This window comes from Leopardus geoffroyi, chromosome B4 (genome assembly GCF_018350155.1).
Source record: "Leopardus geoffroyi isolate Oge1 chromosome B4, O.geoffroyi_Oge1_pat1.0, whole genome shotgun sequence".
NCBI classification, from domain to species: domain Eukaryota; kingdom Metazoa; phylum Chordata; class Mammalia; order Carnivora; family Felidae; genus Leopardus; species Leopardus geoffroyi.
The window spans coordinates 99,955,079-99,980,831 of NC_059341.1; the positions used below are offsets into that span (position 1 = coordinate 99,955,079).

The following is a 25,753-nucleotide window of genomic DNA, read 5'->3' on the forward strand; positions in this document are numbered from 1 at the left end:
ATATGCATACAGGACATACTGAACTTTATGTCTTATTACATGCCATACACAAATATTAATTTGAGGCACATCATAAATCTACATGTAAAAGCTACAATTATAAAGCTTTTAGAAAAAGAGGAGAATACAGACGGACCACAGAATGTGTTATCAATTAAATAAAATTGTTAAGTTATACTGCATCAAAAACTTCTGCTTGTCAAAAGACACTATTAAGAAATGAACAGGCAACCTATGCATTGAAAGAAGATAATCTGCAAAACTGGTATCTGGGGTATATAAAAAAGATTATCTCAGTAATAAGAAGACATACAACCCAATTTAAAAAATAGACAAAACATCTGGATTGACAATTCATAAAGCAAGATATACGAATTGTCAGTAAATACATGGAAATGATCTCAGCATCATTATTCATCAGAGAAATTCAAATTAAAGCCACAATGAGATTTCTTTATACGACAACCAGGACAGCAAAAATTTTAAAAACTGACAACACCAGGGGTGCCTGGGTGGCTCAGGTGGTTGAGCATCTGACTTCAGCTCAGGTCATGATCTCATGGTTTAAGGCTTCGGGCCCCATGTTGGGCTCTGTGCTGACAGCTCAGAGCCTGGAGACTCCTTGGGATTCTGTGTCTCCCTCTCTCCCTGCCCCTCCCCAACTCGCGCTTTGTCTCTCTCTCTCTCTCTCTCTCTCTCTCTCAAAAAAAAATAAATGTTAAACATTTTTTTAAAAAAACTGACAACACCAAATGTTGATGAGAACGTGGAACAACTGGAACCTTCATACATTGCTGGTGGGAATGTAAATAGTATAACCACAGAAAATTTCCTGGCAGTTCTTATAAAATAAACACACACCTACTCTATAACCTAGCTATCCCACTCCTAATATTTACCAAAATAAATGAAAATATAGTTCTACAGAAAAACTTGCGTAAGAATGTTCATAATAGCATTATTCATAACATTGCAAAACTGGAAACAACCCATGTGTCCATTAAGAGGAGAATGGATAAACATAATGCATCATATTCATGGGATATTACTCAGCAATAAAAACTATGGATATAAGCAATAATGTGTATAAATTTCAAAATTATGCTAAAAGAAAGAAACCTTATGTAAAAAGAGTATATAGTATGTAACTTCATTTATATGAAGTTCTAGAAGAGTTATAATTAATTTGTGGGGGAAAAATCAGGACAGTGTTACTTCTGAAAACTATAAAACACTGATGAAAGAAATTAAAGACAACACTAAGAAATGGAAAGACATTCCATGCTCATGAGTGAGAAGAACAAATATTGTTAGAATGTCTATACTACCCAAAGCAATCTACACATGTAATGCAATCCTAATCAAAATACCAACAGCAGGGCGCCTGGGTGGCTCAGTCGGTTAATCGCCTGACTTCGGTGCACGTCATGATCTCATGGTTCATGGGTTCAAGCTCTGCGTCAGCCTCTGTGCTGACAGCTCAGAGCCTGGAGCCTGCTTTGGATTCTGTGTCTCCCTCTCTCTCTGCCCCTCCCCTACTCACACTCTGTCTCTCTCTCGAAAATATATAAAATTTTTAAAAAAATTATAAGATTGCTAGTATACATGTGTTGCGTACTAATAATTAAAAAAATATGAACAGCACTTTAATAATCCTAAAATTTGTATAAAACCACAAAAGACCCCAAATAGCCAAAACAATCTTGAAAAAGACGAACAAAACTTGAGGCATCACAATTCCAGACTTGAAGTTATATTACAAAGCTGTAGTAATAAAAACAGTATGGTACTGGCATAAAAATAGACACATAGATTAATGGAACAGAACAGAAAAACTGGAAATAAACCCACAAATATATGGCCAATTAATCTTCCACAAAGGAGGAATGAATATACAATGGGAAAAAGACAGTATCTTCAACAAATGCCATTGGGAAAACTGGATAGCTACATGCAAAAGAAGATAAAACTGGACCACTTCCTTACACCATATACGAAAATAAGTTCAGAATGTATTAAAGACCTAGATGTGAGACTTGAAAGCATAAAAATCCTAGAAGAGAATACAGGCAGTAAGTTCTCTAACATTGGTCATGGCAACATTTTTCTAGGTATGTCTCCTGAGTCAAGGGAAATAAAAGCAAAAATAAACTACTGAGACTACATCAAAATAAAAAGTTTCTGCACAGAAAAGGAAACAATCAACAAGGTAGTCTATGGAATTGAAAGGCAATCTATGGAATGTGGGAAGATATTTGCAAATGACACATATCCAAGAAAGGGTTAGAATGCAAAATATATAAAGAACTTATGCAACTCAACACCCCCCCCCCAAAATAATCCAATTAAATGGGCAAAAGACATACACAGATATTTTCCTAAAGAGGACATCAAGATGGCCAATAGACATATGAAAAGATGCTCAAATCACCATCATTACAGAAATGCAATGAGATATCACCTCACACCTGTCAGAACGGCTAAAATCAAAAACACAAAAACAACAAGTGTTGATGAAGATGTGGAGAAAAAAGAACGCTCGTGCACAATTGGTAGGAATGCAAACTGGTGCAGCCACTGTGGCAAACAGTTTGGAGGCTCCTCAAAAAGTCAAAAATAGAACTACCCTATGATCCAGTAATTGCACTACTGGGCATTTACCTAAAAAATACAAAAACACTAATTCAAAAGGATATATGCATTATTATGTTTATTGCAGCATCATTTACAATAGCCAAACTATGGAAGTAGCCCAAATTTCCATCAATAGATGTACTAATAAAGAAGAAGTGGTATAAAATACCATGTAATATTATTCAGCCATAAAAATGCAATCTTTCCATTTGCAACAACAAGGATGGAATTAGAGAGTATAATGCTAAGTGAAATCAGTCAGAGAGACAAATAACATATGATTTCACCTATATGAAATTTAAGAAACAAAACAGATGATCGAAGAGGAGAGAGAGAGAAAGAGCGAGCGTGAGAGAGAAACCAAGGAGCAGACTCTTAAGTATAGAGAACAAACTGATAGTTACCAGAGAGGAGGTGGGGGGGGGGGGTGGATGAAATAGGGGATGTGGATTAAAAGTACACTCAGTACACTGAGTAACGTATAGGATTGCTGAATCAGCATATTGCACACCTAAAACTAGTATAACACTGTATGTTAACTCTACTGGAATTAAAATAAAAAAACTTAACAAAAAAAGAAAAACAAGATTAGATGATTTGCTCTACTGGATATCAAGACTTATTACAAAGCTCCACTAGTTAAGGGGGAAAAATGGACAAATATACCAACAAAACAGAAAAGAAAAAGACCCTTGCAAGTATGGACTCAATGTTCAACAAAGTAGGCAATAAAAATAGTAGGAAAGTTCATTATGTTGAATAAATGATTCTGGGAAAATTAGACATCCACTTGGAAACAAAATGGAATTCTAACTCTTTACTTTCCACCATACATAAAATCAGTTCCAAGTAGACTGTAGATCTAAATATGACAGACTAAACAATAAAATTTCTGGAGGACAACATGCTCATGATCTAGGCTATACAGTGGGGAAAAAAAACACTAACCAGTAGGAAGAAATGAAAAATTTGGATTAAAATTAATAACTTCATCAAAAGACTTTAAGAATATGAAAATAGGGGAAGATATTTGGAAAATACACAATTAATAAAGGGGTTGTATTTAGATTATGATGAACTCATAGATCAAGAAGAAGAAAATAGGCAACAAAATAGAAAAGTGAGCAACAGACTTAAGCAGGTTTTCACTAAATAAGGTATTCAAGTGACCATAAACACATGATGACCTCATCAGTCACTGGGAAAATTCATTCAGTTTCATATTGTGGCACCACTACAAACTCATCAAAATGGTAACATTTAAAAGGTTGCCAACACCAGGTGTTCACAAGGACACGGAACAATGGGAACACTCACACACTGCCGGTGAGACTGTAAATTGGCAAAACCATTTTGGAAGACTATTTGTCATTATCTACTAAAGTTGAAAATGTGCAAAACCAGTGACTCAGTGCTTCCACTTTTAGATATATACCCAATATAAATACATGCTCATGTGTAGCTAGAGATGTATACCAGAATGTTCCCAGCAGCATTATTTGTGATAGGAAAAAAATTAGAAACATCTCAAATGTTCACCTATGGTACAGTGGTAGAATATGTGATGTATTCATGCAGTGAAATAGTATATGGCAATAAAAGGGAAGTAGCTACAGCTGTATGCAACAATAACTTGAATGCCATAAATATAATGTTGAGCAAAAGAAGCTGTGCACAAAAGAGTGCATACTGTAGACTTTCAAAACCATTTCTGAAGGCAGGCCATTTCTGAAGGCAGCCTGTATCCAATGACTGGTCCATGCTGGACACCAAAGGACGCAACTCCAGAGCTCCCCACTGAATAAAATGAAGCCTCGGCTGTGACTGCCACCCGGCTTCTCCTTCTGCCCCAGTGTTTCTCAAATTCAGCAAGATTGACATTTTGAGGGGGACAATTCTTTGTTGGACGGGCGACTTTGTGCATTAGAGGGTATTTAACAGTATCCTCGGCTTCTACCCACTAGATGCCAATATATTTCCCCATGATGCTAAATATATCTCGGGGTATTAAATCTGCCCCAGTTGAGACCCATGGTGCAATCCTGTCTCCTTCAACCTCCACGGATGTTGATCCTGAGAACATTCCCCAAGAAACTTCCTGCATGCAAATCATTCAATCTGGGGCACACCCCGATGAGTTCTGTTCATTTAATAAACCATTTACACATATGTTTATTGGTAAATTGTACCTGTGCTATGTAATTATACATTATACATTATAGAATATAATTATAAAACAAAAACAACTGAAGAGGAGATAAAATAAATGTAATTAATAGTTCTAGCATTTTCCCTGCTCCCCAAAAGAATGTTCATTGGTACCTCCTAGAAAGCCTGAACCACACAGTGGAGACCAATGCCCTGGGAGGGGGGAGGGAACAGCAAAAGGAATGTACATAGAGGATTAGTCTTAGTAATAACTCTCTGAGGCAGGGAAGAAAAGGAGAGAAGAGTTAGAACAAAACCTTAGGGGGGCAGCAACAGATATATGAAAAGGTACTCAACATCACTCATCATCAGGGAAATTCAAATCAAAACAAAATGAGATAGCACCTCATGCCTGTTAGAATGGTTATTAGAATGATGTGGAGAAAAGGAACATTTGTGCACTCTTGGCAGAGATATTTACATTGGTATAGTTACTATAAAAAACACAGACGATGGGGTGCCTGGGTGGCTCAGTCAGTTGAGTGTCTGACTTCAGCTCAGGTCATGATCTCACGGTTCATGAGTTTGAGCCCTGCATTGGGCTCTGTGCTGACAGCACGAAGCCTGCTTGGGATTCTCTCTCTTCTTCTCTCTCTGGCCCTCCCCAGCTCGTTCTCTCTCTCTCTCTCTCTCTCACTCTCTCTCAAAAGAAATAAATTAAAAAGAATAAAACTAGCATATGATTTAGCAATTTCACTTCTGGGCATTTATCTGTAGAAAACACAAACTCTAACGTAGAAAGATATATGCACTCCCATGTTCATTGCAGCATTATATACCATAGCCAAGGTATGGAAACGACCTGTGTCCATCAATGTATGGATAATGAAAATGTGGGGTGTGTGTGTGTGTGTGTGTGTGTGTGTGTGTTGTCTGTGTATACAATAGAATATTACTCAGCCATTAAAAGGAAGGAAATCTTGCCATTTGCAACAACATGAATGGGCCTTGAGGGCATTATGCTAAGTGAAATAAGTCACAGAGAGTAAGACAAATTCTATATGCTCACTCTTATGTGTGGAACCAAAAAACAAAACAAAAAAACTGAGCTCATAGATACAGAAAACAGATTAGTGGTTACTGCCAGAGGTGGGATGGGAGTGGGCAAAAAGAGTAAAGGAAGTCAAAAGGTACCAACTTCCAGTTATAAAATAAATTAAGTCATGAGGATGTAATGTACAGCATGGAAACTATAGTTAATAATACTATATTGCATATTTGAAGGCTGCTAAGAGAGTAAGTCTTAGAAGTTCTCATCACAAGAAAAAGAAATTTGTAGCTGTGTGGTGAAGGATGTTAACTTGTCTTATTATGGTGTTCATTTTGCAATATATACAAATATCAAATAATTATGTTATATGCATGAAACAAATATATCAATTATAATTCAGTTAAAAATTAAAAACTTTGGGGAATGATATGGTGATGGGTAGCAAGATAGGAAAAGCAGTCATTTTAGCAAGTATATAAAAGGGATGTGTGGCTAAACATGTCTGATTATGTCTACGAGCTACCCACCAAAATTCCTATGAAGAAAATGCAATGAAAGTTTAAAAGCTGGCTAGAGCAGTAAAAGTAAAGATCAAATCATTAATCAAAGGTCAGAGGGAATTTCTTTTAATTGTATCATTGTTGGATCAAAAGGTAAGTTCTTGACTTTCATAACATATTCTCTTACTTCTAAACTGAAATTAGTTCTTCACCTATTTTAAGTGCATTAATATAGCCTCATGCTATTAGGAATAAAGAGACATTATTGGAAATTCCTGCAGAAACCCACAAATAATGTAGTGAGAAATTTCATCCCATTTTCAATCCATTTTACGTAGAGTAGTAAAAACAAATGGCATAGAGGTTTCGAAAAATACAAGTACTAATGTTGAACGTAGCTTCTTTTTCCTCTGCATTTTCATTTAAGGACCAAGTTTTTTTTTTTTTTTTTTTTTTTTTTAGTTTTTTATTTAAAAAAAATTTTTTTTAACGTTTATTTATTTTTGAGACAGAGAGAGACAGAGCATGAAAGGGGGAGGATCAGAGAGAGAGGGAGACACAGAATCTGAAGCAGGCTCCAGGTTCCGAGCTTTCAGCACAGAGCCCGACGCGGGGCTCGAACTCACGGACTGTGAGATCATGACCTGAGCCGAAGTTGGACGCTTAACCGGCTGAGCCACCCAGGCGCCCCAAGGCCCAAGTTTCTAACCTCTCCTAGAGCTTTTCCTGAGAGAGCTCCAGAGTGTTGATCCACAAGTTCTCAAGACCAGGTCCCTCAAAGATGACATTCTGGGCTGAATTTTACCCTTGCCCCAAATTCATATGTTGAAGACCAAACCCCAGTACCTCAGAAGTGACTGTATTTGAAGGCAGAGCCTTTAAAGAGGTAATTAAATTAAAATGAGGCCATTAGAGTGGGCCCTAACCCAATCTCACTGGTGTCCTTATAAGAAGAAGATATTAAGACACAAAGAGACACGGGGGGTGCACGCACAAAGAATGGATGACCGTGTAAAGAGGCAGTAAGAGGGCGGCCACCTGCAGGTTAAGGAGAGAGGCCTCAGAAGAAACTGAACCTACTGATTTTGGACTTCCAGCACCCAGAACTGGGATCAATGTTTCTGTTGTCGAAGCCACCCAGTAAACAGTCTGTGGTATTCTGTTCCGGCAGTCCTAGTAAACGGACACAGAGTGGGAGCTGCCTGCTTCCGTGTTCTTTTTTTTCAGTGTAATTAACATAGTGTTATATTAGTTTCAGGTGTACAATATAGCGATTCAACTATTTTTTTAAGTTTATTTATTTTGACAGAGAGAGAGAGAGCACACACAAGCAAGGGAGAGGCAGAGACAGGATCCCAAGCAGGCTCCACACTGTCAGCGCAGAGCCCAAACTCACGAACTGTGAGATATGACCTGAGCCGAAATCAAGAGTCCATTGCTTAACTGACCGAGCCACCCAGGCTCCCCACAATTCAACAGTTCTATACATTACTCAGCACTGCTCAAGCTGCCTCAGCGCTCTGGATCAACGCATCCCTCAAATTCCACAGCAGATTTGGAAAACTTACAATACAAAAACAAACAAGCAAAAAAAAAAAAACAAAAAGAAAAACTTAAGGGTAACTTGATTTGAACTTTTTTTTTTAAGATACGCCAAAGTGGGGTAGGGGGAACAGGTTGATAAGCTTAACTACCTGAAACAAAACAGTCACCAAAAAACTAATATTTATTGTATTATAAAATTTATTGTATTGTATATTGTAAATTTATTGTAAAAAATTGTAAGAAAAACTAAGAAATAAATAAAACAGGAAAATTATTTAATCTCCAAAGAAATCTTAAAAATCAACTTTATGCCAGTAAAATGTAAACCTTAGATAAAAGTGATATATTCCTAGAAAAATATAACTTACTAAAGCTAACTCTAAGAAGTATCTTGTATATATCATAACCATTAAACAAATTGAATCAACACTGTAAAATCTACCTACAAAGAATAAATCAGCTGAAACAGATTTACAGGTGAATTCCTACCAAACATTCTGAAACCAGATCCTTCTAATCTTATAAAAATTCTTCAAGAAAATTAAAAAAGAGGAAACATCCTCCAACTCAAATTAGTAAGAAAAAGCCAAAGAACACGAGAGGTCAAGTTACAGAAGAAATGCAAAGAACAAATAAACGTATCTTAAAAGATCCATTTGCACTAGTAAGCTAAAATTCAAATTAAAACCATAATTAGATGGAATTTTTCCTTCTCAAATTTAAAGTTATTTTGTGGGTGTAGCATGCTGAAGATGAGAAAGAGAACAAATTGTTACAACTTACATGGAAAGCAACCAGAGAAATTTGTCAATATGTATTAAAAGCCTTTTTTAAAAAGAGGGGTTCTTTAAATACGGGGATTCTACTTATAGGAATGTATTTTCAGCAAATCATCAGAAAAGTGAGCAAATAGGTATGTTTACTATAATAGGATTTAAAAAGAGGAAAAATTGATTAAAATTATATTCATATATGAGAGAATGATTAAATGTATTCTAGCAATCCATTCAGAAGGGTGGTTTGCACCATATAAATATTATGTTTTCAAAGGATATTTAGTGAACTAGGAAAAAATATAATGATACAATAACAGATAAACCCAGCAGAATACGAAGCTGGAGATGAAACATAATCCCAAATTTGTATGAAAAATACTCAAGAGAAAGACATGAATGACATCAAAACATTAACAGAGGTTATTTTTATGTTCAAAGAACATAGGATATTTTTAAAATTCCTCTGTGGCTCCCAAGTTTTCTGCAAGTACATCTCACTTTCACGATCAAAAGAAAAGCAAATATTTTTTAAGGTGTCAGGTGCACTTACCTACAGGGTGAAAGGTTCTAATTAGAATAGGGGTGGGGCAGAAATAATGGAAAAAGTCGGACTTAACTACTGAGAGAATACTGAGGGAGATTAAACAAGAATCTATAGGAAGCACAAAATATTTGTAGGTAGATATACATAGATTTTAATCTTGGTTCAGCCATTCATTAGATGTGACATCCTTTGGAGCTGCCTTCTCTATAGGCTTATTCGCAGGGCTCTTACCTTTAATAGATAAGCTTATATATTTAAAATGCTTAGCACAATATCTAATAGAGAGTAGGTTTTCCATAAAACTTATATCCTGCCCCTAATACCTGAAAATTATCTTTCAATCTCTTAGTTTTGATCTCTTGCCTAAGATCAAGTTGATGTTACCCATATTTCCACCGTGGCCAATTAAAACTTAGTTCCATAAGGCCCTCTCCTTGGAAGGCAAATTTAAAATGACATTCGGCACAGCTAAATACAAAAATACGTCTCCTTCCGGCATAATTAGCTGAGAGGAAATAATTCATTCAAAGAGGACTAAAAACTATATTAGCTGAATTGACAATTATTTGATCTTACTAATCATTTCACTTAAAAGTCAAACCATTTATACATGGAGACAATGTGAGTCAATTTACTAATTAGATAATGGATAATTATCCATCTTGTTGTCCATCAGTAATTTTTAATAGCATCAAAAGATCCCCTATTGTTGTGAAAGGCAAAATAAGAAACTTTTTTGCTGAATTATTTCATAAACTGTTCTTTCACGTTCTTATTTTATTTAAGATTAGGAATAGTTTCACAGAAGTATTAATAGAATCAATAAACAGTGATAAGTAATCAGTATTTGCTGTCGATAATTTTTTGTATTGGTTTTATGGAGTTAATTATAAAGAACTTGAGCAAACACCAGGCACTATGTTTCTAAAATATCTGGCTTGTTTAACTATACACAAAACAGTATTACACATTTACATGTAAGTATTTTAGATTAAGACCACTGTTTGTAGAATGACTTTGAGCAGCCTATATTTCTACAATTTTAAGCAAACATGCTTTGTCATGAAACCTTGAATTAACTGAGAATACATCTCAGTGTGAGGAAAATGAATTTTGGTTTTGGGGGCATTATGTTCTGTTTCTCTCTATCACAAAGCCAAAGAATTGAGCAGCGATGTTTGCCTGACTGTTCTTTTCAGCTGAATGGAATGGAAAATTACACAAAAATTAAACAAAGAAGCTGCCTGGACTTTCTCAGTTGCTTGGAAGTGGAAGTGTTTATTCAAGCATTTACATGGTGGCCCTGGTTCACGGTCCCTTGATTAACATAAACTTTCCAGAGGTGTAAGAGAAGCAGCTGGCGGCATACGCTTTCTTCACTCTGTCCCCGCTAACCTCTTCCATCTGGCCCAGGCTCTTGGAACAGGCACCCAACAGATCTTGTGGCTTCCACTTTTGTCTTTTCATGATCCGTTCTCCACACACCATCAGAACCATCTTTTTAGAATATGAATTAATTTCTCTCACTTTCTTACTTAAAATCCTTAGAACAAAATCAGAACCCCTAACTGTGACCTACAAGGCCCTACAAGCTCTAGCCTCTGTCTGAGTTCATCTTCACTCCTCCCCACTTGTTCACCGGGCTCTACCTGTATTTTCTTTTTTAATGTTGCTCGAACACATCCCATTCATTCCCACCTCAGGACCCCTGCTCCTGCTAGTACCTCTGCCTGGAATATCTTGCCCTGAGACTTACCCATTATTGTTTTGTTGTGTTGTTGCTGTTTTTCATTCTGCTCTCAGGTCAAATACCACCTCCCCAGAGAGATGTTCTAAAGACTCCCAATCCAAAGTGCAACAGCCTTGCTGCCCAGTTATTCTCCCCCAGGCCTGTGATTTTTTTTTTCTCCGTAACACTTGTTGCTTGCTGACATTATTTTGCCCATTTGTTTTCTTGTTTATGGTCTTTCTGCACCTAACTAAAATTTCATCGTCATAAAGGCAAGTACCTTGTTGATCATATTCATTGCTGTTATCCTTAATATCTAAGATAGTGATGAGCACACATTCCTTAGTCCATATATACTTGTGACGTGAACAACGTCTGTGCAACGCATCAATTGGGATTTTTTTTTTTTTTTTAATTTGCAACAGAAACTGACTCTAGCCAATTTAGGCAGAAAGGCGTTTACTGGAAGGATATCTCATGGCTCACAAAATAGCAAGGATAGCTGGAGAAATAGGCTTAGAAACTAGGCAGGAACCAGGGCTAGAGGGTTCCTCTAATGGGTTTCGAGGGTTCCTCGAAAATGACACCGAGAAGTGACCAGAACGATGCCATCCTCGGCCCTGCTGGTCAAGGCCACTGGACACTCTACCAAAGTTGTCCTCCCCATCGCTGCTCCTGGATGCTGGTCGCTGCTGCTTCTCACCCTCAGACTGAACCCTCCAGCCTGTGCTTCTTTATTTCCTCTTTTCCATGCTTAATTTCCTTTAGCAACAATCTCAGCCACCTGTCTACAATCATAGTTGAGGGTAAACTATGAAAAAAATAGCCTTTGAAACTTTAAGGTGGGTCTTATCACCATCAAATAAAAAAAATGTGAGAAGCAAATCATTAGTTTTTATATTTTACGATTAACCATGGCCTGGAAATACACTGATCTTGCTATACCCAAAGGAGGTCTTGCAATTTATTCAATAATCATATATCGAATGTCTTCTATTTCCTCTTCTGATAAACAGTTACGGAGTCAGGGAATGGTTATAGAAAGGTGACTGCAATCTCAAGACTGGTTATAATTAACCCCATAAAAATAGAGTGCTGCAAACCCTAATGGTCTCAGGTATCTATAGTTAGCTTTCAAACATTGGTGAAAGGACATACCTCCACTGTTAGGCCAAGGGTTCATAACCACATGATCTCCCTTTGTGAGAACTCATTCACAGCTGAGAAGATTTGGGCTCTAGATCCAGATGTTGCACACCTTCATTTGGTGATTATGGGCAGGTCTCTAAGCCTTGGTTTTCTTACCTATAAAATGAGAATATTGATAAAATTATAATAGTCTTCTATCACTGCCACACATGATCATACCTCAAAGAATAGAAGGTATGCAAAACAGATGTAAAATGTCAGTATTATACATAACAAGACTCTATTGCAATTGAGGGCCATATCTATCCTAATCACAAGAGCTATCATTTATTTATCTTTGACTATGTGTTCCAAACATGCACGGCCCCTCATTCTCTCATTCTGTCTTCCCCTGTCAACCTGAGCACAAGCATCTCTTGTAGGTCTCTACAAGGTCTGCTGGATCCGCTCAAGGACTCTCTCCTTTCTTAGCCTCATGCTTCCAAAGGTGAGATTTCAGCTAAACCAGCACATTCTTGGTCTCCCTCCCTAGAAGAAGAGGGATTTATTTGATTGGTGAGTTTTGGGTAAGAAGTGACCCTATTCAAGACTGTTAAGCACTAGTAAGTCATTTTTGCCCTATATATTATGTTGGTCATTTCGTCCTATATTTGACAATATCTTTGCAGGAAATGAAATTCTCATTATAATGTTTATTATCTATATGCATGCTTTCATTTATTGTAAAATCTTAGATCTCGGAGATTTGATTTGTTCATGTTATGCCTGGCTACATAACCTATGGAATATTTTATGTACATTAATTCTAGGTGAATTTACCCTTAGAATATTTTAGCAGCCTTACCTTTATTCATAATCAAAGAAATAAAGACTTTCCACTTGTGAGCACTTTAAAATGTGCATTCATTTTAACTTGCTAACATGATAAAACATGGGAAATGTGATATATAAAGAATAAAACACAAGTCATGGTGCTTACAACACAAGAGAAGCACAGTGGGCAGATTTTTTGTAAAGGCTCAGCTCAACAGGGAATTGAAAAAAGAAAACACAATGTCTCTGCCCTGCTCAGGGAAGCCTCGCCTTTGTATGCTATTTCCTGGCAGATGAAAAGGCAAAGAGCAGCTCCAGCCTGCATCGCTTCCCTGGGATTTGAAAGAACAAAAGAAAAGCAAACACTCCTCTGCTTCCAAGAACGACACTTAGGCAAGAATAGTCTGTCTTTTCTTTTTGTTTCTTCTTTCTTCCTTTATTACTAAACAAAAAAAAAAGATTAGTGATGAAGTAGGAAATCCTTTTTAAAATTATTTTTGTTTTGGGGTCAGAGTTTAGCATTTTTGGGAAAATTACAGCTGAGCTCGTTTTGTTTCCCTCCTTTGAAGTGTCTAATGCAACATTTAATTGTTAATGCCCAGGCAGCTTTTGATTCTTTCAGGGTGCATTGGAAATTTCAGATCTCCAATTTCTTCAAGTTATCTATATTATTAACTGAGTGTCCTTGGTCAACACTGATTGCAAATGACTTCCTTATGTGACCTAAAACGTCTCAAAGCCTTATTCCTAGGACTTCAACTCATCTTATATGTCCACCCCAATGATGGACACTGTGCCATGACAGTGAGCTGCTGCTAGGACAGACTCAAAGCTTAATAAGAGTATTATGGTGCCACGATTCTGACCTCAGTTACTGTCAGGGCTCTTGGACCCATCAGGGTTAAGTGATTTGAGACACGTCAATGGATGGCTAAAATTATGCCGAAGTGCTCGGTCCCAATCCACAGTGAGACAGCCGCTTCCATTTCCACTTCTGTCTCATGAACCTAACTCTAAATAGCAGGACATGTGCAGGAGCCACATTCTTGTTCAATCCAAAAGACGCAACCAACAAAATTGTATCTGGCTACTGCATTTAGTACCCTCATCCTCTGAATGCTGGCATGTTGAGACAGGTCCTGCTCTGTGAAAGCCTTTATTTATGTTTCTTCCTGACAGTGGGAATCAGACATCGAGATGAATCATCTAAAGAGAGCAGAATCTTCTTTGGAAGTTTTGTTAATTACGTCCACAAATGCTTTTGATTTAAGAGAGACTGCACAGCCTGAATTGGATGCTCTTGACCCCTCACGTCCTTATCATTCTATTCTTATGGGTTTGCTCCTAACCCTCTGGTTATTCCCTTTTTGTATCTTTCTGGGCTCTTTTTCTTCTTTCCTTTATTGTGGGTACTGACTAGGCTTCCACCCTTGACTCTCAGCCTTTCACATGCTATACTATGATTCACAAACCAAACTGCTTACAGGGATCTGAAGGTAGCATAAATAACTGAAGCAGGCTGTATGTGAGAAAAATAATGTGGTTCTCTTACTCTCTGATACAGCAAAGAGCTACCTTTTCTTTTATAAGGAAATATCAACAACAGAAAGAACACAAGCACAACCTTAAACGGCAGCTGATATTCAGTGTCAGGGAGAATAACATGTAGAAATGCTTGAGTGTGAGGGGTACTAGGAGACGGCTGCTTCTCAGCTACAGTTAATGTCTGGTAATAGGTAATATTACCCATTAATATTACCAAAAAATTTTCACTTGTCAAAAGAGTTTGGACATCCAGATTCTTTTATTTAAACTTTCATATGAAATCTCCGATATTTAAAATTTTACTCAAGCATTGCATGTGTGTATGCCAGAAATGAGTATGCCGGCCAAAGAGAACACATCTCCATGCCAAATACGGTCAGTGGGTAGCCAGTTGGCATCTCCTTCTCTACAGATTACTAAAGGCAGTGGTTTCCAAACTGCAGAGCACAACCTATTATTGGATCATGGAATCAAGCCTAGTAGATTGCAAGTAGCATTTTTAAGTGAAATAGAACTGCATAGAAGAAAACAGAATTAAAAATGACAAAATAGGCGTGTCTGGGTGGCTCAGTCAGTTAAGCATCAGACTCTTGATTTCTGCTTATGTCAGGATCTCACAGTTCATGAGATCAAGCTCCAGGTTGGGCTTTGCACCGACAGTGTGGAGCCTGCTTGGGTCTCTCTCTTTCTCTCTCTCTCTCTCTCTCTCTCTCTCCCCCCCTCTACCCCTCCCCCACTTGTGTGTGCACGTGCACCCACACTCTCTCTCAATTAAACTTTAAAAAACGATAAATTATATCACATTTAATAAGGAAAAGCATTATTACAGGAAACATACATACACATGCATCTGTGTGTGCCCGTGTGTGTGTGTGTGTGTGTGTGTGTGTGTGGTGGGTCACTATTAAAAAATCTTTTTATGACTGTGGTCAAAAGGTTTGAAGGTCACTGCCCAGGTGATGTTACTGCACTTCTTTACCTTCAGTTGTAACTTAAATGCTTAAATGATTGTGAAATGTGCATCTGTATGCTAGATTTTTCTCTTGAACTTCACCAACTTATTTTTAATTATCCACTGGGTATTGTCACTTGGATAATCCACAGGTCCCACAAATGCAGTATAACAGAATGATTAAAATAATGGGCTTCATAGTGACATGGATTTCATTTCAAATCTTAGGATTTCTTAGCCTGTTTTCTCATCTTTAAAATCAGGATAGTTGAGGGTGGGTGAGCCTGGGTGGCTCAGTCCGTTAAGTGACCGACTTTTGATTTCGGCTCAGATCATGATCTCATGGTTTATGTGATCGAGCCCCATGTCAGGCTCTATGCTGACAGTGCAGGGGTTCTCTCTCTCTCTCTCTCTGTCTCTCTCTGTCCCTCCCCTGCTCACACTCTTTCTATGGAAACAAATAAATAATCATTAAACAAATTAAAAATAAAGAAAATAAAGAAAATAAAATCAGGATAATTGAACCATCTGAATAAGGCTTGTAAGAATTTGTCCTTAGAACAGTGCCTGTGCATACAAAATAAACAAATACTGCTTGAGCACCAACTATATTCCAGGCATCGTCCCAGACACTAGAGATTGATGCAAGAACAGCTCTTCCATAATTAATGCCACTTTCCGGTAGTTTCAAAAGGAAGTTTAAATTAACAAAAATCTCCTTAACGTTTTACTCGATACATATATTAATCCTTTTATAATGAAATTTATAAATACCCCTTTCAAGTGACCTCTGAAGTCTATTAATTTACGACCACAAAGATGACCTCCTTCTCCCTATTGAATGTCAGGAGGCCTCCTCTCCTCCTGAGTGTCATGAGCCTCTCCCGGCCCATGCTGACCATGAGGAAATTCTCAGGTCTTAGTTAAACTGGGGTATAGAAAAGAATCTGTAATTATGCTCTGTTAAGGAACTTGGGTGTTGAATAAGATGATGTCTGTCTTAGTTCATTAAGGCTGCTATAACAAAGCACCACAGACAAGGTAGCTTATGAACAACAGAAATTTATATCTCACGTTCCCGGAGACTGGGAATTCCAAGACGAAGGTGCCCTCAGGGTCAGTGTCTGGTTCAAGCCTGCTTCCTGGTTCATCTTCTTGCTGTTTCCTCACATGGCAGAAGGGGCAAAGGAGCTCTCTGAGGTCTCTTTCTTAAGGACAGTATCCCATTTCATGAGGGCCTTTCTTTCATGACCTAATTACCTCTTAAAGGTCTTACCTCCTGATACCATCACACCAGGTATTAGGTTTCAACATATGTATTTGGGGGTGGGGCACAGATGTTCAGTCCATAGCAATACCCTTTCCCTTTGAAAAGCTTGCTGATAGTGAATACATACACAGTCTGTGGTAACCTCCTGACTGAACTTCCTGCCTGCCGATCCATTCCCGTTAAAACATCCATCACGCTGAAACCACAGACCCCTTATAAAATGGATTCTGGTCATGACCTTTCACTTTCTAACCTTTTAACAATTCTGCTCTGTAACCTGTAGAAGGGCTGAGCTCCTAGTGGGATTTATCAGGCCCTGCATGATCATATCCTCATCTCTTAAGCATCATCTCCTCTCAAATTCTGTCTTCTTGTCAATCAGGACGACTTGCAGTTTCTAATGCATTTAGCACTCTCTGTCAATTGATATTATCAGGAAGACAAGCTTGTTATAACAGTTGTCACGGTTACAGATTGGCTTTCGCCCCTCCCGATATCACTTCCACCTTTCAGATAGAGAGAGTAGAGGGTTGAAAGATTCTGCCCAGGTCTTGAACTATGTTACACAGATATCCTTAACTGAGACTGGGATATTATGTACTTTCATTTCCTGATTTCCCAAGGGATTGGAATGAGTGTGGAGTCAACTTCTGTCTACACAATTGGAATGTCTGGAGTTGATTCATCCCTAATGAATCTTTAACTATCGAAGGTGTTTCTGCACTTAAAATGCCTAGGCGTCCTGAGCCATTCTGGTTCCTGTTATTTCTTTAGTCTATCTCTTAAAGTTGCTCTTTTCCTTCTCTGTGCTATGCCATCTTTCCAATAAATGCAGTAAGAGTTAATTTTCATCACTTGCTACCAACAAACCCTAAGTGATACCATTTAATGGATGATTAAAGGTTGAGGAAGTATCAAGCTTATGAGTATTCCTCTTTTATAGTGTAGAATCTACTGAGCACTTAGGCCTGCCTGTGGAATATCTCAGCAATATTTTAGGATCAAAATTTTAAAATATTTGGCAGTTGTGAAAGTATCCGAAATGTTTATTGGAAATGGAAATATTCACTCAATGGAACAGTTAGGTAACATAAGTTTTTCTGTTTCTGAGATCTACTCTTATTTGTGCAGATTGGCTAGGGACTGGAACTGGTTAAAAATGGCGCAAATGGACTGTTGGTGGGAATGAAAACTGGGGCAGCTGCTCTGGAAAACAGTGTGAAGGTTCCTCAAAAAATTAAAAATAAAATTACCCTATGATCCAGCAATAGCACTACTAGGATTATATCAAAAGGATATAGGAGTGCGCTTTTATAGGGGCACAAGTACACCAATGTTTATGGCAGCACTATCAACAATAGCCAAATTATGGAAAGAGCCCAAATGTCTATCAACTGATGAATGGATAAAGAAGATGTGGTTTATATATAAAATGGAATACTACTCGGCAATGAGAAAGAATGAAATCTTGTCATTTGCAACAGCGTGGATGGGACTGGAGGGTATTATGCTAAGTGAAGTAAGGCAGTCAGAGAAAGACAGATAATATGTTTTCACTCATATGTAGAATTTGAGGAACTCAACAGAAGACCATGGGGGAAGGGAAGGGGAAAAATAGTTTCAAACAGAGAGGGAAGAAAATCATACGAGACTCTTAACTACAGAGGACAAACCGAGGGTTCTTGGTGGGGGAGGGAAAAATGGCCGGTGGGCATTGAGGAGGGCACTTGTTGGGATAAGCACTAGGTATTGTATGTAAGCGATGAACCATGGGAATCTATTCCCAAAGCCAAGAGCACACTGTTTCCACTGTATGTTAGCTAACTGGACAATGAATTATATATTTTTTTAAAAATGGTGCAAATGGGTTACTAACACTTTGTTAATAAATGTAACTCATCGTCAGTTAAATACAGTAATTTTATTAATCAACTGTCATTAACCTTAAGATCCTTTTGATTTTTTCTACACAGCTCCACAAGAAAAGTACTAGGAAAAGAAAAAAAAAACCTACAAGCTAAAATGTTTTTAAATGTAAAATGGGACAGAAGAAAACAGTAGAATACTATAGACTGTCAGTAAAAACTACATTTGCGAAAATGACGATAATAGATGAAATCATAATGAGATGATGTCTGTAATAAAACTATGAATACTACTTTAGATAAGTAACGGCCCATTAAAGGTGAATTTTAGAATCATACAATCTGCTGCCTTGTTTTAGAGATGAGGAAACTGAGTGCCAACAAGGTAACCAACATAGACACAATCCCTCAGCTAGTCAGCAGAAGCACCAGGAAGCAAGTCAAAGTAGGAACAGGTATGTGAATATGGGAATAAAGGAAAATGCTCTCCATCTGAACCGCAAAATCATTGAAAATCATTAGTCTCCTCATATTGAGGCCAATCTGTAAAAATCTACCATTTATTATGTGGTTTGAATAAGAACTGAGTAACAATTTGTTTTAGGTGCAAAATATTTAACAATGAATGTATCTTTTATATGTATATGTGTGTGTGCCTATATATTGTGTGTGTCCAACAATAAGATTATTTATCACTAGGGGTAGAATGTTTTCCATTAAAAACTAAAATTGAAAATTGGGCATATGACAGATTAAAATGTCACTATGGTGGCTATAAACAAAACCAGTAAACTCTAATCAGAGTTAAAAGCATATGAAAGAAAATGCAGCATTTTTGTCTAACTTCAGTTTGTTTACAAGATTCCCTGCAGCTATTCATACCTTGTCTCCTGGAATTTAGAATGTAATTAATCATACAGCATAAACCTGAAGAGAAAAACTGTGAGTATAATAAAAATACAACTTGTCCAGAATTTTGAAAATAATAAAGAGTTTTACACAAAAATTGAGCATGAATAATTAGCTGTTGTCAGTCAACACGAAACACGCAAGTACTTTATGGGAGGAACATTTCAAGGCAAACTGTAGTCAGTTATGGTTTTTTTTTAATACCTCAAGCACAATAACCAGGGTGGATATCACAAAATTGAGTAACAGTGACTTATTTATGTCTTTTAGTGTTATTAGTGATTGAGGAAAGGGAGGTGATGTGAAATGATGGGTTATCTAGGTGGTATTTAAATCATAGGTATCATTCAGGCATAATAATTTACATGTTGGTTTTATAAAAAACTCACACAGTTTTATAAAAAACATATAAGTAGTCATGTTCCAGAAAATGCAAATAAGGCAATAAGAAAGAAATAACAAATATAAAATGTTTTTTTAGTAAGTCACAGACATTTTTTTTCAGCAGGGAAAAATACTGTAATTGAATCTCACCTTGTTACAAAGACATTATTTTGTCCAAAGTCATAAGGTGTTCACAGAGAATAAAATTAGGAGTTGTATCAATTGGGGCTGTTGGTTGTAAGCAACACAATTTAGTGCAGCTAGCACAGGTAGAACACAAATCTACTGAGAGCTAATACATTCTATCTAATAAGTATTGAATTTATTACATAGCTCAGAGAATTGTTGTGTGGGTTGGGAGAAATAGGCTCAAGACCAGCCTCCAGGAATAATTCCTAGAACTACACCACAGAACTGGCCTGAGCAGGAAGTCACAACAGCCGTTACCACCCCCTCATCAGCAGAATGAATAAACCATCCCTAATCTGCTTCCTCCTATGGTTCATCTCCCAAGTTAAGTCCCACGTAGGGGACTCTGATTCACAAAACCAAGGTCACACGCCTGCAGTTTAGCCACAAGGGAGTCTGAGAATGCAGGAAGCTTTTGAAAATTGCCCTGGAAACAGGGAGTCCACAGTGCAGAGAACTATCAAATAAAGAGAGGGTGTTCAAAACATGTGGGAAGTTTGGCCCACCGAATTCTAAGATGCGCAGAAGTTAGAAGTTCATTTTGACTTCCTCTCAACTTGACACTTAATGACTTCTTTTGAGAATTGAATTATTTATGACCACTGTTCTAAGCAAGACATGCTAAAGATTACTGTATCTCTAGATGTATGGATATCTGTGTATTTGCTCTCAGGAGACTTTATTACTACACTGTCCAATGCTAGCAACTAAAAGTATGTTCACTGGCAACATGTAGCTATAGAGCACTTGAAGGTTGGGTAGACCAAATTGAGACTGCTCTAGTGTAAAATACACACCAAACTTTGAAGATAGTATAGGAAAAAAACCCTTCATTAACAAGTTTTCTATCAATAACACACTGAAAATGTATTTTTATATATTAGTTAAATAAAATATGTTAATAAAATTAATTTCACCTGTTTTTTTCTTTTCTTTCCTTTTTTTTTTTTTGGTATATTATCATTATAAAATATACACATTTGGGACCAATGAGAATTAGAATTGGCATTTGTTCCTACTTGTTAGGAAATTCTTTTCTACCAGAGTTGTTGAGAAGGCTAGATATCTGTCTGAAACTTTCAAAACCATCTTCTAACTTAAGGGATGAACCCACCTAAGAATGGGGCCAACTGATCTGATAAACAGAGCACTGATGTCATCTGAAGCACTGAACTTATACCCAAACTAGCTTCACTTCTGGGCTTTTTAGGAATATGAATCAATAAATATCCTAGGCCAGCTGTGGTTGAATTTTATCATTTGCAATTAAAAACATCCCAACTGATATAATTATTAAGACCTCTACAGTGACCTTCTTGCAGTGTATTCAAATCATCACCAAAATAAATTAGGAAGCAAAGCTCTTCTAAGTGCTGGTAATAGTGTAAACCTATATCCACAAGCTACTATGAGTATTTTGAAAAGAAAGCAGTTTCCAAGAGTTTGGAATAAAATCTAACCCATACAGCAAAATGTGTCTAATATTGTTCCTTTAGCTATTAGAATGCCAGAGCACTGATGAGTTTTGGGGTGATGGTGGAGTGGTCTGGGGCCAACAGCCAAGAAAGAATTCTTGAAGACATCTTTGGCGCAAAAGGTGATTTTACTAAAGCACAGGGACAGGACCTGTGGACAGAAGAGCTGCATGGGGTCATGATGGGTAGCTCATTATATACCCTCAGGTTGGCAGGGGGTCAGGGATAGAATAAGTCTCTAAGGAATTTTGGAAGCAAGGTTTCCAGGACCCTGAGGAGCTAGCTGTTGCTAGGGAAACACCATTTACTGCGTTTAATAAAACATCAATCATGAGACCCTTCAGACATATATCGGGGGGCCATAAGCTTGGAGTATGATTGTCAGCACATATCTTCGGGTAGTTGAGACAAAGGAAGTAGACTTACAGGATACTTGAGGTTGGGATAATGTTAAGCCAAGATTCCCTTTTGCCCCTAACAAAGTGTCATCATCGAGGAAGCTGAGCTCCTAAAGGGAGGTCACCCTGCTCGTTGCAAGGACTTGTCAGTGGGTTGTAGGGAGTAAGGGAATTTAACTTTTCATTTGCCTTAGTTTCCCACATTACCAAGGCAAGCATTTAAACCCCCTTCCTTTGTTCTTGGGTGGCCAGGAGTGTCCAGGGAATATCACACATATTCTACCTGGCAGGGAGGGGGGTGGGAGGAGTGCCTGCCTGTATTTTGCCCTCAGCTTGCCCTAGGCTCCCTCATCAGCATGATAACAGATTATTGAACAATTCAAATAAACAGATTCAGCACAGTGTTACTGAAGCAATTCTAGTCATTTATATTAGGGACTTTTCAACTTTTAAGCCATGAAATACTTTATTCAAAATAAATGTATATGAAAGCCTAATATATGAAAACAATGAATATTAGGGATGTTAAACATCTCTCATAACACATTTTTATTACATTATTATTTGAAAGTTCAAGGTGGACATTTAAAAAAAATTTTAATGTTTATTTATTTTTGAGACAGAGACAGACAGAGCATGAACAGGGGAGGGTCAGAGAGAGAGGGAGACACAGAATCCGAAGCAGACTCCAGGCTCTGAGCTGTCGGCACAGAGCCCAACGCAGGGCTCGAACTCACGAACCATGAGATCATGACCTGAGCCGAAGTCGGAGGCTCAACTGACTGAGCCACCCAGGAGCCCCAAAGGTGGACATTTTAAAGCGATATACCAGCATTTGCCAGAAAAAAAGTTAAGTCAGAAGTCTTTTGAAACTTTTTGCCAGACTCGGCTTTAAGTATTAGGGAGATGGCCATTTAGAAAAGTCAGAGCAAAAATAGTAAGTAAACTATTCACTATTATTACAGAAACATGCTAGGAAATTCTCTTTTCTACTAGAGTTGTTAAGAACTCTGCTTCATTAACTATACCTCCTTAAAGAAGGAAAAAAGGAAAATTTAATAAAGCAAAAGAAAATTTCCAAATCACTTGCACTTGACTTTGGAATGTCCTTGACACAAATTCTCTGGCTTCATGCTTGCTCCACCCTAACCTCAGCAGCCTGGGGACAGTTTAGGAATGTGAAAGTGGAGGTTTGGCGTCATTACAGAAGGCCAATAGTGGGTCCAGAGCTGCCCATTCACACTGATGCTAAAGTCTTATGATTATAGAGGTGAGAGCTCAGATGGTTATGTTTATTCTCTTTAACTGTCCTCCTGGCTTCATCTAATCCAGTCCCCGTTCCGCACTCACCCCCACCCCCTGCTGCAATCTCTTCCCTCTATGTCATTTCCACTGCCCTTGTCAACTCCCTCTTTTCCCACTGAACTATTTTAGCCATGAGTAGCTGACACAGTCAGAACAGTTAAAGAAGAATGAATGACCTTACTTGCCTCAAATTAAAGGAAGTCTCCAGAAGTGCTTTCAGAGAGACCATACTTCTCTGCATTGTCTGGTACCCTAAAGATTCTCTCCTGACCATGTGGACCTTCAACCAACCTGACTGCATAACTTATTTTCTCCCTGACTCCAAGTACCAAAATACTTGCTAACACAGGAAGGAGAATCATGTTAGATAAATTTTAGATAAAGTATAGATACTAAGAAGGAAAATAAGATGAAATTAAGTTCCGGGGAGTCACCCTATGGGCTCCTGATTATCAGTCATTTTAACAGCTAAATGAGTTTGCATTACTTCTAACTCTTAGGGCTACAAATGCAGATGTGAACATTAAATGCCTCTTTAAAAAGTGAAGTGAAAAATTTGCTGGTTAAGCAACTTTAGTATTATTTGTACAGATTTCTTGAAGAGAAAGTAATAACAGTTAATCATTACCTGGGATTTATCGTGGAGCCAGAATATGCAAAATATAAAGGAGGGAATCATCTGAAAACACCCAATCCAAGGAACAAAAACAAACCCATGCATAGCAAAGAATGGCATACGTAAAGCTGTCTTGTTCAACGTTCAATAATATTAACTGGGCATCTATTATAAGCCAAACATTGCACTACGCATTGAGAACTCACACAACGGAAACAAAGATCTCTCTGTGGGGCATACAAAGATAGAATTCCTCTGTGGTTCAGGTTCAGGACTGTATTGCATTTAAATCAAGAGAAAATTTGAATTTTTTCTTTTATTACCCACAAAAGTTCTTACCTGTTCAAATATATGATCCAGGAGAATTTTCATTACACTTGGTCCATTGCTATATTAAGACATCCTGAAGCTTCTGGGAACATCTCACATTTTTGCCCCAGAAGAACCGTCATTCATTCCTATTCTCCTATTCCTACCATCGTGGCCTCCTGATTGCCTTCTCCCCCATCCCACGCATTGCCTATAATGACAGGCTTTGCTCGTTGATCATTCTTATCTGTTAGGTGTTTAAGCAGATCTTGACTTTTGGAATCCTCTGGTGGAGAAGTAAGAAGTAGAAATAAATATTTCAACACCTGGTGAGAAGTGTCAAAACGTAGATAGCTATAAGTTTCCACAGACGTATGAAGGGGAGAACAGCTCATGGTAGGCTCAGAGAGGAGGAAGGTAGGGGCAGGGTCAGTAAGGAGTACTTTGTGATCAAGACATGCTCTTTGCCCAAATGAAAATATTGATGGCACCAGGAATCCCTCCTGAAAAAAAACCTAGATCAAAACCTATGAAAGGCCCCAATTTTTGTCTCCAATACAAAAAGCATTCCGTTTTGTTGAACACTTTTTTCTTTAAAAAAAATTGCTCATCGGTTCTTGACAGTATTTGATGATTACTGTACATACAATTTCCCTTGGTTTTATTTCAGTGGTGCATTCCCCCACTTCTTCCACAAATATTTACAAAAGCATGTGGTCCTGTTAGGAAACACACACTCACACCTCTGAAAAGAAAAAGCCATAAAATCTGTATCATCAAAAATCACGAACTGATGAACTGTATAAGGAACTACAGGAAAATAGGAGGATGAACGTAAGAGTTAAATTTATAACTATTCAAGAAGTATGTAAGCTCATCATCTCTTTAGATTTTCATGATTCTTCTCTTGCTTAATATATTTGGAAAGAAATAAGTATTTATACACAAACAAACAAAAAACACTAGGGGCCTGTTCCCGTTCTTAAAGCCTGGTCCTAAAAGCTCTGCGATTTGACCCAAACATGGTGACAGAGCCAGAAGGAGGCAGAATAAGTGATTTATCACGAGTAGTGGCTTTGCTTTCAAATGCACCAAAACCAGAAATTCAAGACGTAGATTATAATGTAATTTTCAAGACTAGTTAAGAACCCCTCTCAGTGGAGCAACATAGTTATTCAATTAATTTGGGTGAATAAATATTATCCTACAATTGATATCTCATTAGTCTGACACAAGCTGGAGCGCACTGTTCTTTATCACACAAGGTGCATTTCTTACTATAAAATGATACATTTTAAGAGATAGGGTGCATAATGGAAAAGTAATTGCTCCAGAAGAGATGTGTGTAACTTGTAATCTTGAAAATTAATTCTGCCTGGGCTCCATTCCAGAATTCCAGAACGATTGTTACCAGAGGAATGCCACCAAATGACAGGAACGAAGAGAATGTACATACTGCATACCCACTCCCAAGCACAGCCCAGAATTTTGTCAGGATCCCAAGAAAACTTTTTGGTCTTTCTCAATAGGAATTTCATTAAAATACATATTCCAAATGAAGGTGTGAGTGGAAAAATGAGCAGCGGAGGGAAAGAGGCCAAGAAAGGGTCTTCTAGAAACCATAACCGCTAGTAAACAACCGCTGAT

At 37.7% G+C, this 25,753-nt stretch overlaps 1 protein-coding gene across 1 annotated transcript in view; it reads right to left on the reverse strand.

Annotated features, from left to right (window-relative positions):
- Nucleotides 1–12,125, reverse strand: part of KRR1 (KRR1 small subunit processome component homolog) — a 113,726-nt gene extending 101,601 nt beyond the window's left edge. The window contains exon 1 of the mRNA XM_045466955.1: nucleotides 12,086–12,125. Within this exon, the coding sequence (XP_045322911.1) occupies nucleotides 12,086–12,110 (25 nt within the window). The 5' untranslated portion in view covers nucleotides 12,111–12,125. The remainder of the gene's footprint in view (nucleotides 1–12,085) is intronic.
- Nucleotides 12,126–25,753: the final 13,628 nt, after the last annotated feature.